At 48.0% G+C, this 18,487-nt stretch overlaps 1 protein-coding gene across 1 annotated transcript in view; it reads right to left on the reverse strand.

Annotated features, from left to right (window-relative positions):
* Nucleotides 1–4,711: 4,711 nt before the first annotated feature.
* The window catches only part of AFAP1L2 (actin filament associated protein 1 like 2), a gene marked incomplete at both ends in the record, with an annotated part of 44,927 nt that continues 31,151 nt past the window's right edge, over nucleotides 4,712–18,487 (reverse strand). The window contains 16 exons of the mRNA XM_079535939.1: nucleotides 4,712–4,738; nucleotides 5,441–5,569; nucleotides 5,712–5,932; nucleotides 6,353–6,520; nucleotides 6,672–6,849; nucleotides 6,940–7,176; nucleotides 7,739–7,850; nucleotides 8,183–8,328; nucleotides 9,996–10,207; nucleotides 10,755–10,859; nucleotides 11,169–11,253; nucleotides 11,927–12,016; nucleotides 12,553–12,732; nucleotides 13,277–13,482; nucleotides 15,143–15,226; nucleotides 17,876–17,966. Coding sequence (XP_079392065.1) covers nucleotides 4,712–4,738; nucleotides 5,441–5,569; nucleotides 5,712–5,932; nucleotides 6,353–6,520; nucleotides 6,672–6,849; nucleotides 6,940–7,176; nucleotides 7,739–7,850; nucleotides 8,183–8,328; nucleotides 9,996–10,207; nucleotides 10,755–10,859; nucleotides 11,169–11,253; nucleotides 11,927–12,016; nucleotides 12,553–12,732; nucleotides 13,277–13,482; nucleotides 15,143–15,226; nucleotides 17,876–17,966 — 2,271 coding nt within the window. The remainder of the gene's footprint in view (nucleotides 4,739–5,440; nucleotides 5,570–5,711; nucleotides 5,933–6,352; nucleotides 6,521–6,671; nucleotides 6,850–6,939; nucleotides 7,177–7,738; nucleotides 7,851–8,182; nucleotides 8,329–9,995; nucleotides 10,208–10,754; nucleotides 10,860–11,168; nucleotides 11,254–11,926; nucleotides 12,017–12,552; nucleotides 12,733–13,276; nucleotides 13,483–15,142; nucleotides 15,227–17,875; nucleotides 17,967–18,487) is intronic.

Below are 18,487 nucleotides of genomic sequence, written 5' to 3' on the forward strand. Positions count from 1 at the left end.
GATGCTGACCCAGAAGTGCTGTGAGCTCCAGTTCTGACCCAGCAAGACATTGCTGCCCTTGGTTGAGTGACTGGGCCATTCCCAGTTCCTGCACTGCACAAACTGGGCTTTCTGGTGCTCTCTTTCTTTTGGAATCGAGTAAATATTTGATATTAAGTATTTATTTTTGGCATTTTTATGTGTAATTGTTATATTTTGAACAGACTCCTTGAGAGGTCTTAGAGTTAGACTGAAAACATGTAGACATCTGAACAATTCTGGAGCTCCCACTGATGGCAGATTATGGAGATGGCAGCTCTGGTTCCCAGAGCATAGGGGTTTTTAAGAAAGTGTTGAAGCAATAGGCTGGGTCAGACTCTGAGTCAGCTGACGTCTTGGTGTTAGCTTTTGCCTCATTCTGAAGATTTGATTGTCTTTCTAAGCTGATACTTGATCTTGGCCAGAAGTGATAATTTCAGTGCAATAACTGCAGAATGAAATCAAATACAGTCCATGGTGAGCAGGTTAGGCAGCAAGTTATGGAGTGAATGGTGTGCTGGACAGGTAAGAGGAAGAGGAGCTGGTTATGAGCCTCTGTTCTTAAGTTATCTGTGCTGCTTTTTTCTCTGAGTTCATTTGGGCCAGTCTAATAAGGTTTATCTTCATAGGCATTTTTACAGCTGCCTGTTTTGTTAAGGTTTGAAAATGGTTGGTTTTGCAAAACGTTCAATGGATTGTGTGACCCCAAAGGAGTTGCTGTGTGATTCTGCCTCCCCTTGGTGTTTCAAGCTGACCTGGTCCCCAGCACAGCAGCAGCCACTGCAGCCAGAGCTCAGCCTCTCCTGGGCTCTGATAATATTTGCATCTCCAGAGACAGTTCGGCCTCATGCTTATATCCTCCAGAGCAGCACTGGATCACCAGGTCAGTTTGCTCATAAGGCTATGAACTGTGCTCCCAAGGGTGGCAAGTCAGACTGTCACGTTGTTCTCTGCTGCTTTTCCCATGGCATCTGTCCCTGGGCACAGCCAGGGCAGCCCTAAGCAGGGACACGAGCAGTGGCTGCCGGTCCCAGTGAGAGTAGCAACTGTTGTTCAGAGGAGGAGAAAAACCCCTTCACTCAGTTGTCCTGGTCTGAATAGTAAGATCAGATGTATAAAAAGAGAGACAAATTATTCTGCAGGTTCACTGTCAGACTGACAATTATATGAGGCTCTCCTGAGACTGAAAGCTGGCCCCAAGACAATATAATGCTGTTACATCTTGTAGGAGAAGCAAGAATTTCCTCTTTTCAGTACGTGGTCTTTGTCCTTTGGTGCCTAAGGCACAGCAGAACAGGCTTACCTGGAGGAAGGGCTGACATTTTGGTAGAAAGAGAAATGATTCTACCAAGATCGTTCATATAGGCAGCGCTGCATAAGCACTGTCTCCACTGCGTAAGTGTTATCTGAAGGGAGAATGGGTGATACCAGGTTCACAGATAACCTCAGAAGCCATGGTTTGTGTTTGTGGAGATGGCTGGATTCCAGCTGAGCTGCACAGGAGCCTCTTTCCAATCTCTCTGTGCATCCCCTGCTGGGTGCTGGGTCCAAGATCATGACTTCTTCCCCTCACTGCCCTGTTTGCAGTCCTCCCTTTCTGCAGGGCTTTACCAAAGGAGAGCACAAACCCATCAGCACAGCCCAGTGGCCCTGCTCGTAGGGGGCAAAGCACTCTGTGAGGTAAGGATGTGTCAGGACAGCGGGAGGAGAGGGAACAGCCAACCTGGTAACTTGGGTTGGGGAATGCTGGATGTGCACTGATCCCACAGCTCAGCAGGACATGGCTGAGCAGTTGTTGGAGTTGTTCCTGGCTAATTTCTTGGTCCTTTCTCCTGCAAATCTTAATTAAAAAAGGGTAAGTGGCTCAGGGCTCTGACATAACTCCTTATTAAATTCATCCCCGCAGACTCGCTTTGAATTCCATCAGAAATGTTTAATGAGAATGTGTCTGAAGGGAGCTCATGCCCTGAAGGCTGGGGGATGCTTGAGCCTGGAAAGCCATGCAGGGGTTCCTGTGAGCCAGCACTAATCCTGTCTGGGTTAGTAGGGCACAGAGCCCATGAACAAGGCCAGCACGTCACTGGGTGTCAGGGCAGCTGCTAACAGAGCTGTGAATTCCTCTTAATCTGTATGATTTCAGCAAGAACCTTCACTGGTCATGGGCCAGGTGCTGACTGCAGGGGAGAGCCTATTTCTCCTGCAAGGAACTGGGATTTAGGTAAGTGCCATGAATTTCACCCCCTTGGGTCTTACCTTCCCTTTGTCCTTGTGTTTCCTGTGCAACACAAGCAAAATCCTGCCTGCTGTGACTAGTAAATATCACATGAGCTCTCCTTAAGGCCAGCTGTCTTCGGCTCACAACAAACATGCAAATCTCATTCTCTGCAGTACAAGTAAATTTGTTAATGCCCCAGCTATTTAAGCTAACTTCTACATCTTAACAAGAAATGTTCTTTTTCAACTTTAAAATGTGGCTGAGATCCTAGGAAACTGCATTTGTTAGCAGGTCAAGATCAAGATCCATGGGGATCAAGGCAGGGTTGTGCTAGGAAAGGCTGGACCCGATACTGATGGGCAGAGCTGCTGGGGAGCAATCCTTGCTAACCCTTCTCCTTCCTTTCCAGCTAAACTCCTTCCTCCTTTTCTTGTCAGTGATGGGAGCAGGCACCAAGCACTGCACACAGTTGCCACGTGGTGGCAAGCAGAAGGTGAGGGACTTCTCACACATTTTCCCTCTGCTGATTCATTTTGTTATTTGAGCTACTGGCAGGAGCCTATTTTGTGTTATTTGTGCAAACTACCAGGGATCTTTTCAGTAGGTTAGCTGACAGAAAGGTTTTTCATTTCCATAGCTGTCACTCTAGAATACTGAATTATTTGTTTAAGACTTAGTCCTTGTGGATGGCCTAGCTAAGGAACTTCATAATGGTGGTGGTTTGAAGTGCATGAAAGATACTAGAAAGCAGATCAGGGACAAGCCTCGCTAACATAGAATACACTGGTAACATAATATATTCAACATTTTATTATAAAACCCTCTAAAGCGCCACTTTATAGGTCACAGTTAGAATAAAGGAAATGCTTTGAGTTAAGAAAACAATGGGGACGCAGAGACATTACTTAACAATTCTTGTCTGGGAAACATGTTTACCACCCAGCAGAGCCAACAGGGCAGAAAGCACAGCTGCTCTCATCCATGTTAGCTGGTTACAGCTGTGAGAGAGCTGAACAAGCTCTGCAGACAGCAGGGTGTAGGAGGAGAGCGTGGTGCTGTGTGTGTGCTTAGGGTGGGAACAGGAGCTCCTGACAGCTTAGGATGGGGCAAAACAAAAGCTTCTTGGTGTCCATGACCTCCCTGTGCTTTGGAGAGGAAACTCCAGGTGGATGGATTTCTCTGTGCCTCTCTTTGAATTGTAATGTCTCTAAGTTTTAGCAGTTCCAGGCACGCAATCTCTCTCATTGAACAGCTTGGCCATGGAGCATAGGGGTGAGCTTTGCAAGGACACAGCATCCAAAGACTATGTTAAGTTTTACTGATCTAGAAATAAGGGTGATAGCACCAGGACAGCTAGCAGCCATCCAGAGACAGGGAGGAGAGCAGGTCCAGCACCCACCTGAACCCATGCAAAGGGGCTCTTTCCCACAGGGGTGTTTAGCAATGTACAGCTGCTGCTAGGGGTCGTGCTGCAGCTCCACAGGGACCAGAGAGCATCAGCAGTGTGGTGCTGAGTGCCAGGGCAGGAGCACAGAGCTACCTTTACCTCCTCTCAGAAAGGGCATCATATCCAGCATCCTCATTCAGCAGGGTAAGCAGGCCTGGGACTTTGGTATGTCATTAACAAGCCTTCAACTATGATTATTCTTTTTCAGAACAAACTCCTCAGGTGAAGGAGATCAAGATCCTCAAGAACTTTTAGTGACTCTGTTTGGAAGATCACTTTTGCACAGAGCCCTTGGTTCCACCAGTCTGTAACACAGCATGAGAAGGTGAGCAGGCATCCTCCTCCACATTCTGGCAAATCAACCCTACCACAGGCTGGTAGCATTAAGCCTGTGCATGATGCAATTGGTCACTGAAAATCCTTGCTGCATGTGTATGTACAGTTAGTTCCCTGTAATGCTGAGAGGGTCCTTCCTACTGGACAGGTGCCTGTGTGCTTCTCATCTGTGTCTTGCTGATCAGTCAGACCTGGGCATCTGGACGATCTGCAGCTGAGGGACAGCCAGCAGCAAGGCAGGTGAGACTTTAGCTGGCTGCAATTTGCCATGACAGGTTGAAAATCATGGGGGGATGAAGACTAGCAGAGGACCGCCCTGAACTCACTACTGTCACTAATATAGAAACCTTAATAACTCGTCAATAAACCTTCAGAGTAGAAATACACAAAACACCCTTATGTACAGTAACATTCTTGTTTACAGTAACTGGGTTAGGAATCTGATGCAAGGATTGCCACCAGTTGTTATTGTTTTAGCTACGTGATGGGACTTGTCTGGAAAGAGCAAGATTGTTTGGGATAAGTGGTAGCAGCAGCTGCTGACTCCACTGCTGCATCCAAGCAGGCGGCGTGAGGCGGAGGAGGTGCTTGGTGTGGGTTGTGCTGCACACCCAACATCCACCTACTGGTGTTCGAATCCCCTTTTCTATGCATGGGCAGTTCCAGTCTTTAGTCCATCTCTGAAAAATGTACTTCTAACTTGCGCCTTTTTTCTCCCATTCCTGCCAAAGAACAAAGGTGAATTAGTCAAAATGGTAAACCTGGCAAGCTGCGGTAGCTCTGATAAGCTCAGGAGCAGCCTGTTCATCTCTTAGCTAACTGGTTTTGGCTACCTGGCGTGTCAGAGAGTTCTGCTTTCATTACAGACTTCCCATTCCAGACAGCAGAGGCACTGCTGCACATGAGTAGGATGGATATAGTGTGCAACATTTAAAGGAGAGGCAAAGAAAAGCTCAGCCCGTGTCTTTCTTTTGTTACAAAGATAGAACATAGTAAGGAGAACTCCCTATGAAGCAGTGGAGAAACTGAAACTGCTCCTGTCCATGTTGGGCTGCTGTTTCCAGCCACTGGAGGTGTAGTCTGAAACCCCATGAGATGTCAGCTATATTGCTTGGGGTAGGAGCAGACTGTCACATTGCCTCCTAATTAAACCTCCAATGTATATCAGCACAGTGAGAGTAAACCACTCGTTTACTCCAGTTGCTGCCAACACAAGCAGTGTGGCTCAGCTCCAGTTACAGTGACTAATTTAAATCACAGTCAGAACAAACTTGGGTGAAAAGACCAGAGGAAAACCAGGCTGCTGTGAAGCATGGGTCAGCATGCTTCCTAAACATCCAACCTGACCACAGCCATCCCCGCTGGGCTGCCTTGCTACCAGGACAGGGAGCAGTGGTTACCCCACACACTCACTGGCACGTTACCTTAGCTTTCTGTAGGACTGTCCCCTTCCCCGTCACCATGACAGACAAAGGCCTGTTTTTCAGAGCCGTTGCTGAGTTGACTGGTGAGCTCTCTGCACTAGGTGCTGGACTGGCAGGTTTTGTTTGAGTCTGCAACAAAAATAATGGAAATCACGATGACTTACTTCATTCTAGAGAGAGAAATTGTGGCCTTTTTTAGCACTATCTTGTAGAAAAGCTCCACAATCCCAACCCAGTTGTTTTCCAGTGGAACACTGACTTTGAAACCTACCCGGGGAGCTGTATTCTCCAAGTGCGTGGTGTCCACAGTGGTGCCCAACGTCACAGGACCAGACTCTGCCTTCTTCAGGTTCTCCTTCACCTCTACCAGGTTCAGCTCCAGGTCTACCCTTCGGCTTTCTTTCCTCTTGCACTCTTCATCTATCTCCTTCAGCCTCTGCTCCAGGTTCTTATCTGCAAAAGCAGGTAAGGTGCTGCAGGAAATCGGGAGACCTGGGGGGTAACTGGGGGAGCAGAGATCAGCTACAGGAGTTTGTGTTACTCCTGTACATATTACTTATACTTTGCCCCAAGATGGACCATAGCAGAGCCAGCTCCAGTTCCATGTGATGTGGTCTAGCTCAGAGTGCCAAGTCTATCCTGGCTGTCACAGAACCAAGGCAAATCATGCCATCATGGCATGACTTGCCTGTCCCTCCCATGCCACGAGATGGAAACGGGACTCAGGGTACATTCTTTTCCAGTATTTCAGCACTGATTCCCCTGGCAGCAGGTCTCATGTTAGTGTACCTATGGTCCTGAAGTTGGTGATGGAGGTGCAAAGACCCTTCTGGTCCCAAGTTTGTCACCTCTTTCACCTCCATAGTCCCCACCTTGACTTGTTTCTGCACGTTGCCTCTTGCCTGGCTCTACCTGTACATCCTGCAAGCATCTCCTTCAACTCCCGCCTCTCCTTGCGCAGCTGGGTGAGCTGAGCCCGGATTTCATCCTTCTCCTTCTCCAGCCGCTCCTTTTCCTCCGTAAACCGCTTCACCTCTGCCTCTGTCCTGTTCTTGCCCAGCTTGGTTTCCACCGCTGCCACTGAAAATGCAAGCCCCCAAGACCGTCATAGACAGGGAAAAAGCAAAAAAAGGAATACAGGTGCATACAGTCAAAAATGAGTGAGACTTGTGTAAGCCTGAGGAGGCTCAGCAAGCTGCTTGTATACTGCAGGGCAGAGCTTCCCACTCACCAGGCAGTGGCATCTTGGGTCGGTGTGCGGGCATCAGCTGTGGGCTGCCCACTGGTACAGAGCCTGCTGGTGGCTCGGGGGTGGTCTGCAGGAAGGTGATGTTCTGCTGCTGTGTCTGGATTTTCACAGTGGGCACCTGTGGTGGTGGCTCTTCAGGTTCCGGCTTTTCTGAGTGTTTCTGAGGCAGTGAATAGGGGAATGGAGGTGGGATGATGTGGTGGGGAACCAGATCTCTGCTGAATCCTGGCCCCAAACCACACTGAAATACCTGCTCTGAGGTCTCCTCCTTTTTGCAGGGCTCGGCATCCTTATCTGCTGGGGCTGTCTCAGCTGTGCTGTCTGCTACAGCCTTATTGCCAGCCCTCTCTAGAGCTGGTGAGCTCAGGGATGAAGGCTGACATGGCTTCTTGCCAGCACAGTGCAGGAATGACTTCACTGGGGTGAGATCCAGGTACACCCTATCTTGGTCCCCTTCCAACTTGCTCTCACTCTTGGGTACTTCCTCCTGCAAAAGGTGAATGTTCCCATGAAAAGAGACCATCTGCTGGAGCCAGAAGCACATGCTAAGTCTCACTGAAGAGCAGAGCATGTCAGGCAGTCTGAGATGTTTTCCGTAAACTCTTCCATGATTGAACAGAGTCACAACCCCATTTTCTAAGTCATTCCTTAAGGGATATTTAAAGTGTACAGAAAATCACCTTCACTCTCCTTCATTAAGTCTTTCCAGCGGTTGCAGCAGCCTCATGCAGGCATCTCAGTATTTTATAGATCTAGGATCAGAGCCCTTGACCCCAGCAGAGCCTGCCCTGTCTTTATGGGATGGCTCTCATGCGGTGGGAGGAGTTTTGGTAAAACAGAGTCCAAAGAACCCATGGCCACCAACTCATCTGTGCTGTTAGCAGACAGAAACTGTGGGCTTTCACTGCAAGTAACTGCAGATCTAAATGCACTCTGCTGGAAACCTCCCACATTTCTCAGCAGCTCCTCACCACTGTCCAATTCTCTGGATTTCCCCAAGGGCTGGGCCTCCCCTTCTCTGAGTGCTGTTCCCAGCTGGGGCTCCTTACCACTGGCACATCTGGCAGATCCACGTCATCATAGAGCTCTTCCTGTTGAACCCTCCCCTTGGGCAGGTTGTCGATGTAGGCATTGGGCTCGGAGTATTTCCTCTGCATTAGGCTGTGAACAGGCAGCAGGACATTCTATCAGGAGGGGTAGGTCTTGCTGCATCCTCACACTGTGCTGAATTTTGGGACATCTGTGCTTAAGCCTTTGCACACCCAGCCCCACAAACCTGGGCGCACACCCCTTTCCCCGTGGCAGCAGTGCACAGGTTGAATGCATCACGTGGGGACCAGTGCTGTCCTGTCTTGCACTGGATTTCAAAGAGAGCAGTCAAGCTGCACACAGGGCTGAAGCACCCAAGCCCTGCTGCCAGCATGTAGGGACCCCTGTCCAGCTTGGTTCCCACTCCCCCAGCTGCAAGAAGCACTGTGGCACCCCATACATACAAGAAAGAGTTCTTTGCAGCGCTCACGATGCAGGAGACTCTGTCAGCGTCCACATAATCATAGGTAAATTCCTCTGGGTCTGTTTTTGAGCCTGACTCGGACAAGAGGAGCCCCAGCCAGTGGCCCATCTCCTCCGAGGACTTTGCCTGTGAGGTGACCAGACAGATGTTATGAGTAGCTACAGCAGCGTCCCTGGGCTCCCACTGCTACTGCCAAGCTAGCCTTGGTAGGAAACTGCACTGGCAGCCCTCCGGCCTTGCAAGGAGGAAGATGAACAGCACAGTATTTATTATATTAAACCTGAGACTACATTGAAAAAAATAAAAAAGTACTGCTCTGTATATGGACTGACTTGCAAATTTGGGACATAGATATATAAATGCAGCTCCTCTGTCCTCTAGAACGTGTAGTCAGTCTGCATTTTTCTTGCTACGGTGAGCAACTCAGCTGCATATGGAAGTGAAAATATCTCGAGGACTAAAGACACTTTCATGGAAAAAGTGCATTTTCTGTTCTAGACCAGCAGAGTGCAGTAACACGATTTCCAAACACCAGGCCCAAGCACAGCAAAGCCTGTGCATTCCTTATACCAGAGCCCCAAAGCCTCCCCTGGGTCTTAGCAAAGAAGAGAAGGGGAGAGATTAAAGTATGGTTAGGGAAGAACTTCAAAGACAGCCCCCTGGCTACAACACAGTCAGTACCAAATTCCCAGTGCAGTGAACAGCCTGACATTTTGCAAAATTAAACATTAAATATTGTGCCTGGAAGTCAGATTTAGCAAATAGCCACATGTACTTTCCAGTAGTGGATGACTTCCACCTGAAGCAAGAAGTGGGCTGATGCAGACATCTTTTGCTTTGATTTGAAGCATTAGAGCAGTAAGTACAAAGCAAAATTCAGGGTAAGTGAATCCCAAACTGGAAAGTATATTTTAAGCTTCCGACCTGTTTTATTTAGCATAGAATGCAGTGCCAGGGAAGCCAGCCAGAAGTCTGTACACTGAGTCTGACATCCCAACAAAATACAGTTTCTTCCATTCACAAAACATAGATTTTCTCAGTACCTCTTCACATCTGTAATTAGGCAAAAATTTTTGGACGCAGACATACTCTGAACCAGAGGCTAAACAAAAACACCTAAAAACGTCATGGCAGGCACTCAAAGTCAGTTGTTTAGCTATAAATATTCCACCAACTGGAAAAATACAGGAAATGGCTCACATTGTCCACCTCCTACTATAATCACGCTGTTGTCGTCAGAGAGAACTAAGATTAGAGATAAGCAGTGCTGGATTCAGGCAAAGGAAAGTAACAGATGGAGATGAATTCACTTTCAGGAGCAGATCTGTGATCAGTTTACTTGGAATGCACTCATAACCCCTGGCTGAGAACTCTTATTTTCAGAAGAATAAGTTTTCTATTCCTCTTAATCAGAATTAAATCTCTGAAGTGACACCCCTCTCATCAAGCATTAACTAAGATGTGTCCCATAATCATCCCAGCTTAGCCTGTAGCCAGTGGAGAGAGATGGGCAATTCCAGAGAACCCTTCATCCCATCCTAAGATGAGTGCCTACAATGAAGGCTGAACGCTCCTCTGGAGATGCCAGCATCCGAGGCAGCCTGGATTGCCTGCCAAGACACCTTCTAGGTGACTGTGGGCTGGTGAACCAAAGTTGGATACTTCAGGCTCAGTTTTGCTGGACTGAAGGTTCCTCTAAAGAGCCTTGAAAGCATTTAGCTTGCAGACACAGGTTTTAGGCCTGCTATGACACCCAAGCTAAAACAGAACACGTATAGAGATGTACACCTTACCTCCAGAACGACCCGTTCTTCCCCGTTGTGCAAGATGCGGAAGGAATAGAGATGATCAGGGCTTGGCTCTGGGATAACTTCACAACCTGCCAAACTTAGGGGTTGCTGAGCCAGTTTGCTTCGGTTCTTGTCCTGGTAGAAATGGAGGTGACCATCTTTTATCTGACACCAACGGGATTTCCACTGGCTGTTCACTAGCACATTCAGGTAACCTGCAAGCAAGCACAGGTTGTATTTAGTTGTATTTTGCACCCTGCAGACAGGTTCTGAGATCACTGCAAAAAGCCACAGGCAATGACACAGAGCAAAAAATAAAGGTGAGTGGTCCTGAACCATGCAAGACAGATTGAAGGGGTGAAAAACTGTTCAAAATGGGGCACTTGACATTCAGGTTAGGTTTGGAGCAGCGAGCTGGCTACACATGGTTGGACAAAACTAGTCCCAAGTGATGAATTCTAGTTGACCTACACAACCTCCTCCCACCTGAATCTCATGTCCTGGTTGATCGAGGCAGAGCAGCACAAGATGCTGTGTGCATATCTGGCATTATTTGCCCTTCTTCTTGAGTCACCCTGTGAGCCCTTGCCTGGCCTCGTAAGCAACACAGTCACCTCAACATGTAAAAGGCACCGTGAAGTGCACAGAATTACTGGCACACACCAAGTTGGTAGTGGCCCTTTTGCCTCCTGCAGTGGGGCAACTTGATGCATAGTGTAGCTAGGTGCTCACCCCGCAGTGCACACCACTCACATCACTTACTTGAAGTCTCCAGGGATCTCTCCGGGCTATCCAGAGAGCTGGATTTCTTCCTCCCGAGGTTCATGAGGTTGCTTAGTTTTAGGCCAGCTGTGCCCTTCTTTTTAACTACCAAAAAGGAAACAAAACATGCATGGTTTTTCAAACTCACAGACATGCAGCCCACTGTCCCAGCTGGGTGTCCTGCCCCAAAGCTCCCTGCACTGCAGCCATGCAACACAGCGCTGTGGCACACACCCACAGAAACTCTGAGCTGCTATTTCACTATACAAAAAAATGCAATGAAATCAAGTTCACAGTTTTTGCCCCACATTGGGTCAGTATGGGGTGGTAGCAGCAGGGAGCAGTAGCTGCAGAAGCCTGGTGCACACAGGGTTAGTGCCATGCTTTCCCTGCATTCCCAGGGGGAGTTTTTACCATCCTTTGTCTCGACTGTTTCAGGGTGCCCATCTGTGCTGCTGCCACTCTCTGAGGCTGCAGAATACCTCTCGGAGAGGTCCACCTGCCAACAAGCACAGGACATCAGCTCTGCAGATGCACACAGCCTGTCCCTCCAGCAATCACTCATCCCAGGTGATTAATTTCCTGGCAAAACAGTTTATTTTCTGGGAGGGAACACTCAGGTAGGAAACCAGCAGCTTAGGATTTGATGCCAGTAAAACAGACACGTCACAGATTTGAGATCACACATTTCTAAGTCCCAGTAAGAGGACACGGGCAGAGGAAATGGCCAGATGCCCAAAGAAGCTTATTCTGGCTGTCCAACATGAAGGTTTCTTTCTCCTTCCACTGTTTTGGAACAAGCTGTTACCAGGGCAGCACCCCCTTAACATGGACTAAAGGTGATCTCTAGCACTGTCGTTCACAAGTTTATATCCCTTCCAAAACTCCAGCTAAGCACAACTGCCCTCGGGATAAGATAGCAGCTGTTCCCCTGTATAGAAGGGAGCCCAGCGTTGAAACAGTTCTGGGGGTAATTTGCAGCAAGAAGTTTAAGATTTTCAAAGGAAAGTAAGATTGTTCCAATAATGCTCCTTTTTAGCGCAGAAGGCTGATTACATTTCTATCAGTCTCTGCTCAAACAAAATTAACGTACTTTGAGCTGTTACTTAAAGGGATATGGTGGGAATGTCATCCCTACAGCTATTTATCCTATCTGTAGAGACCAAATGTACCTTTGGGTAATTGAGACGCTGTGACTCTGGGATGTACTGGTTGCCTTCACTGCCTCCTTCACACTGCAGACCACTGGTCTCCTGGATTACCTGCACACAAGAAAGAAAACATGTCTGGTGAGTAGAACTGCAGTAACCCAGAGGTAAAAATGAGGTGCTGTATTTGTATATGGGCTTTTAGTGAGGAAGGAGTTGGAACATGCAAGGACAGGATGGAGATAAGATACGGTCTTGTTGGGATTCAGCAGGAGGAATGTCTCTTGGAGATATACAACCCCACACAGGACCGTGAGGCATGCAGTCCTCCCAAATTTCCCCTCATTTTTATCTTCCTTCTGCATCACCAGGGAGTCAAGGAAATAACCCTACAGGACCTTTCCAAAAGGCTCTCTCTAGTTATCACTCCCTCACAATGCTCACGCTGCCACCAGCACAGGGAGAAGCAGGGGCTGAGCCACCTCCCCATGCATGGAGGCAGCAGGATGGAAGTGAGCAGCTTCTCTCCTTGCACATAAGGCTGCTAATGGGCTGCTGCAACTGACACTGCAGCCTGAAGGAAATGCAGCTCAGGGACCTGCCTTCCCTGGCAGGTGAAGGCCTGGGCAAACCGCAGAGGTGTCACTGACCCTGAGCCACTGCTCTGCCTGATCTTTACTCTGCAGCCCCAGCACGATGACATCGGCATTCATGGGGATGATCTTCAGCTTGTGTTCTTTCTTCCTCACTTGCTTTTCCTTGTGAATGACAGTGCAGCCCAGCAAATTCACGTCCAGTTGAGGGTTGTGGTCTTTGGAGCTCTTGTAGCACTGGGAGAGGAAGATGGAAGTCAGGTAGGAGCCAAGAAGAGCCTTCCCTTCTACTTGCTGGCAGGAACTGACCACTGGAAGGGGCTCAATGCAACCACATGCATGAAGTGCACCAAAGGTTTAGGTCCCATAAAGATGAGACATATTCTAGCCATGCAGTCTGCACACAGGTCACCTCTACACATACATGCATACACGTTCCTGTGTATACGTATAAATAGTTGCAAATATTTCTTACAAGTATTGCTACTTGGCCAAGTATGAGGTGAGCCAGCGGCTTTAGTATCCCTTCTGCTTAATCACTTGAGAAAGTTTTCCCAAACAGAACTCTAGGTATTTTGGGAGTCTGGGATTCCGACACCCCTTAGATCCCCTCTGCAACACCATGCTCACGTCACCTCTGAAAATGGAATAGCATCCCTACACTCACAGGATTTTTTTGAAGCATTACTTCTAGAGGTGCTCTGCCAGCATTGGCCTAAGGCATCACTCCCCTCCCCAGCTCAAAAATACAGGTTGTTTTAGGCAGTGAGCATTTACCCACCAGCAACCTGGTGTCCTTGATGACACACAGCTGTTTTGCCCACTGTCCCAGCCACTTCTTTCTCCACAGGAATGCACAGATGCGGGCATCCTTCATCAGCTCAATGGTAGCTTCCGTGGATGGCCATTGATGGGTTGCTGACTTGCCTTTGCTGCTCTCTTCTTCATCATAAGATTCATATGAGCTGCTAACAGCTTCACCATCTTCTATAACGAAAGCAAAGCTTTATCACCAACACATCTCCAGGACAACCCTGGGCCTATTGCTTGCCTCAGCCACACTCCGACATGCAAAAGTTTCAAGCACAGGAACGTGTTTTTTGAGGATAACCTACAGGATAAGAATCAATAGGAAAATAACCCTTATAGATCTGTTTTTTATTGTTTTTTTTCTAGACCGATGCCAATCTTGGTGTTTTGAGCCTGATAGTCTCAGTCATCAAACACTCAAAAGACACGTCTCAGTTGGCCACAAGTTTGGGAACGTTCCCTTAGATGCCTTCTGATGCTTGCTGCTTTTTTTCCTGCCAAGATGCTTTCTCTACTTTCCACTTCAAACCAAATACAATTTTAAGGCAATAGCAAGCTACAATCATCCCTTGTCCTCTGAATGTCAGAAGTAAAAATGGTATTTGCAAAGCCATGCAACAAGCAAGGATCTATTGTATTTGAGACGTCATTCCACTTTCCCTCACTGGGCTAACAAACCTCCACTCAGCATCGAGGGGACAGCAAGGGGCTTTGAAGTAACACACTGCTGCAGCAGCAAGAATGAGTCACAAGTGGCAGCTGTAAACAATAGCAATCACATTTTTCCATGTTCATTCTCAAACTGATTGCTCCTTTATCGGGATGAGCTGAGATTTTCAATGCTCAGCGCTAATGGTAGGTTATAGCAGCTGATAGGAACAGCTGGTCATTGGCACCAGATTCATCAGAAGCAGCAAAAATGGTCCCAGTGGCTGCAAGGGAATTTGCAATGCTTTGCTGGTGTTTACAGTGCAGCTTTTATTCACAGGACCGGATGCCTATCACTGCTACTTAAGCTCATTCAGCAAGACAGTAAGATTTGGGCACTGTCTGTGTAGTTTCGCAGTCTTACCCCATCAAACAGCACCAGGAAAAATATTTGAAAAAATGTTTCCCTTATCAGAATTCAATGGCACTCATCAAATCTTAATATCTTTAGGAGGTAACTTTGTCAGATCAGTGGGGAAAAAAAAAAAAGAAAAAAAGAAAAGAGGAAAAGAGATAAAAAGCACTAAGATCTTCAGTGAAGGACATTGCTTTACCTGGGTTTGTTTTTTAAATAGAAAGAACTGAGAGAGGTAACAAAGCTGAACTCCTATCCAGTCCTAACCTGCAGCATTCCTTAAGTGAATGAACCTGCACCACTTAAACGTATTAAAAAAAACAATACTGCCTTTCAAAGCCTGAATACAGCATGCTGCTGGCTCAATATCTCCATACCTGCAGCGTATCAGTTCATCTTTTAGGGGAAAATATTAACCTCCAATGCCTTATCCATATTTAGACCATGTCCACAGGCTCTTGGGTCAGTAACGCAGATGGAGCAGAAGTTCACCACCCCTGGGAAGCCTCACTAAGGATTCTTCCCTGTGTGGCAGTGATGTGGGGATCCCCAGCCAACCCACATGCCAGAGCTTCTGGAGCCAACAGTACTGCCTGGTGTGTAACCAGAATGGGTAAGTGAGGGGCCAGGTGATTGCCCTCCATGCATATCCTGGGCAATGCCAGGGGCAGCACATGGTCTTCTTTGCTAAAAATAAGGTTTAAAAAAAAACAAAACAAAACAAAAAAAAACAACGAAATGGAAAAGCACTTCAGGTTTGAATGCATGCCATACCCATTGTTATCGTGGCGTAAATAACGCCCTCAGAAACCTGCAACCCTGGCCTGGGTCCAGCCGCAGCAAGCCTACCAAAAAGACCTGCACAGTCAGAAGCAAAGAGAAAGGGAAACAAAGAGAAAAAGCCACAGATAAGCAAATGCAAAGAACAAGGGCGTCAGGCTGGCTCGGCCCCGCTCCCCCCTGCTACACAGCGCTGCCCCATCCCCAGCCTGCACAGCTGCCACGTGTGGCCTTTGGAGAGGTACAGTGGGTCCGGGGTGCGTTGCCATCATCAGAATTAAAATCTGCCAGTGCAGCTGAGCTGCTTCAGTTGGAATCGCGGCTGCTCCCTTGGCAGTCTTGTTGCCACTTGCATTTTCACTCCGTTTCTTATCGCAGCCTTCAATTATGCAAATAGAGCAAAGGAAGAGAACGATAAGGGCTGAACACATCTCAGCCCAGGAGGGAACGGAGCGGCAGCGTTTGCAGAAGCTGTACCACGAAAGGCAACCGTTCCCAGCGGAGAGGTGGGGCTGCTGATGAAAGAGGGATCCCAACACCCAGAGGGGTCTCTGCCTGCTTCGTTTTAATTCATTCACCCGCGGTTTGTTATGCTGCAGTCCCACCTCTGGGGCTGCACAAATCCTCTATCTCCGGAGCCCATCTGCAGGCTTGCTTTGATGTCCTTCCTTGGCTGCACACTCACTCCTTTTACTAGCAGCCCTATTCTTGTCTAATTTTGCTCACCCATAGTTGGGAGGGATGCGGGTGTCCTGCAGGATCAGATCACCTGAGCAGCCCCTGCCTGCCCTCCCCACCCCAAGCTCACAGGACAGCAGCAAAGCAGGGTCAAGGCTGCAGTTCTGCCCCACAGGATTGGAATTCCAACATGAGGCAAACAGGGCATCAGCTGCTTGGTAATGTCCTAAAAACCACTGGTGGTGCAGCACTCAGACCCCTGCATCAGCCCATAGGCAACAGCTCAATCAAGGAGACTGAGCACCAGCACTCACACACTGCTCTTCCTGCTGCTTTCCTTCCTATGACTGCCCAGGTGTGGCTTATTCAGAACATCCTCATTTGAAATAGGCACTGTAGCAGTCTGAGGACGCTGCCTCCAACGCTCCTGTTGGTACAGCTCTGTCAGAACCCACCACAACCTAATCAACCTAATTCTGGCAGTGCTCTCACCACCAGGGGCTTGGATTTTTCTCTCTCTATCACACTTGCAGGGCTCTGATCTCCCTGATCCTCAGCCCTCTAAACTGGTCCTGCTGGGAGTATTTGCATCCTTGAGAAGCAGATTACCAAGTGAAAGCAGAAATTGAAACTGGGCATGTGTTTATCACTCCTGCCAGCCACTTTCAATGCAACGTGAGCTCATGGAGCTGCCTGGATAACAAAACCTGGGCTCCCAGCATACAGACCCATCACTGTACTCCAGCTAATCTGGTGCACGCCTTTACATGCCATAGCTCTTAGGGCATTATCCTCCTTCCCAACGTGCAGCAGGGAAAAAATTAGAGATATCTTCCAATGCAGGCAACTGGAAACCCCGCCTCCCCACCAAACAGCGTGCTTCACCAGGATGAGCCTGGGCCTTTCCTCCGCCAAGCTAGGAATCATCTTCCTCTTTCCCACCATAGTGTAGTGCAGCCAAAATGGGACAGTTCCTGACAATCAAAATCTCTTTGCATTTCCCCTTTCTGCTGAGCACTGAAGCTCCTAAGCCTTGGTGAGAACAGGGTCCCTCCTGAGCAACCATGCTTCAATACTGGGAGCTTCAGAGCTGGTGTTGTGCACTGGGGCTGGAGAGGACTGTGCTTCTCTCTGCTCAGGCTCAGCAGCCAAGAGCTCAGAGCCAAATCCCAATTTATCCTCAGCTCTCATTTGTCTCTTCCATCTTGGATCTGCCCTACACCACATATGTGATCAAACCCTTCTCTGCTACAGTCACAGCTGCTGAGCGGAATTGCTTTTCCTGGTGTGTGGTATCATCTTTCTCATTCAGATTTAAACAGATTATAAAGCAATGACAAGATCAGCTCTGCTATCAGATCTGAGGGTGGTAATCTCTCATCGAGGGTAGTCCCACAAAGGAGGAGGCACAAATACAGCATAAAGTGAGAATCTGGGAGCTCTGCCTGCAGGCAGCAGCCTCCCAGGGGGGTGACAGCCATTCGTGGCACTGCTGAGGACATGGGCATGAGCAAATATGCACCAGGTGAAGCCATGCTGTCCTTTCACATGATGTGTGTCTTCTAAAACAGGTTTATAGATGGTTAAACTACCAAAAGAGACACAGCTGAATAAATACTCAGTGATAAAACCCATTACAGCATCTAGCAGATCAACAGCCATTGACTGTGAGCCCCAAAGGGACAACTGGAGCAGCAGGACAGAAATGCAAGCCACTGGAGCTTAACCCCTTCTGAATGGAAACCAGCATTTGCCTGCAGCCTATCTTCTAGAAAACCATCCAAAGAGAATCCATAATAACTTCAAGCATTTCAGTGATATTGTATTAACCCAGACACACTGCACACCACTATCTGAGTATCTGCAGGAAACTTAAAAACTTGGAGTAATTCATCAGACTTCTCTTGTCATAACATTAGATCTATCTTACGTGTGACCAGCATCAGAAAACACCGTCTGTCACACACAAGCTGTAAGAGTTGTACGTTCCTTAGCCTATTCTCATAAACCTCATGTCCTGCATCTCACACATGACCCCCCAAGATGTACCATTCATAGAGACATCGTATGGCTCAGCCTCTTCGTAATATCCCTCTGGGGACTCGATCTTGGGAACCAAAGGCTGCTTTGTTTCGGGAATCTGCAGAGTAAATACATAACAGAAGTGTGATTTAAGGTACATAAAAACAGATGCTTGAGAACAATGGGTTGCCCTTTTTGCAGGACTAAAATATGTTCTAGAGTTGTTATGTAAACAAGCTGAGGTGGCAGGGAAGAAAAAGTATGGGACTGTTGAGGTTTCCCAGTGGTGTGCAGTTAAAGCATAGCGGAGTTCTTTGAAATTACCACATAACTGTGTCATAAATATTACTTCTTTTAATTTTGCTGAAAGTTCTGGGAGAATCAGGTCAAACATTTCCCCACCAGCAGCAGTCCCAGCCCGTCGGCCTTACTGTGAGCCAGCACTCCTGCCTGCTGTTCAGCCTCATCGTAATGACACAGCTCCCTGCACTGCTGATCACCCTAATAGGGAACCAGAGGGGCAGCAAAGGGACAACCCTGGCTTTGCCCTGAAAAGCACAGCCTGAGAAGTTGTTGATCATTTCTCGAAGTCTGGTGGATTGCAAACCAACAGCTCTTTGAGGAAATAGCAGGAATCCT

Source organism: Tetrao urogallus (genome assembly GCF_951394365.1).
Source record: "Tetrao urogallus genome assembly, chromosome: 5".
NCBI lineage: Eukaryota > Metazoa > Chordata > Aves > Galliformes > Phasianidae > Tetrao > Tetrao urogallus.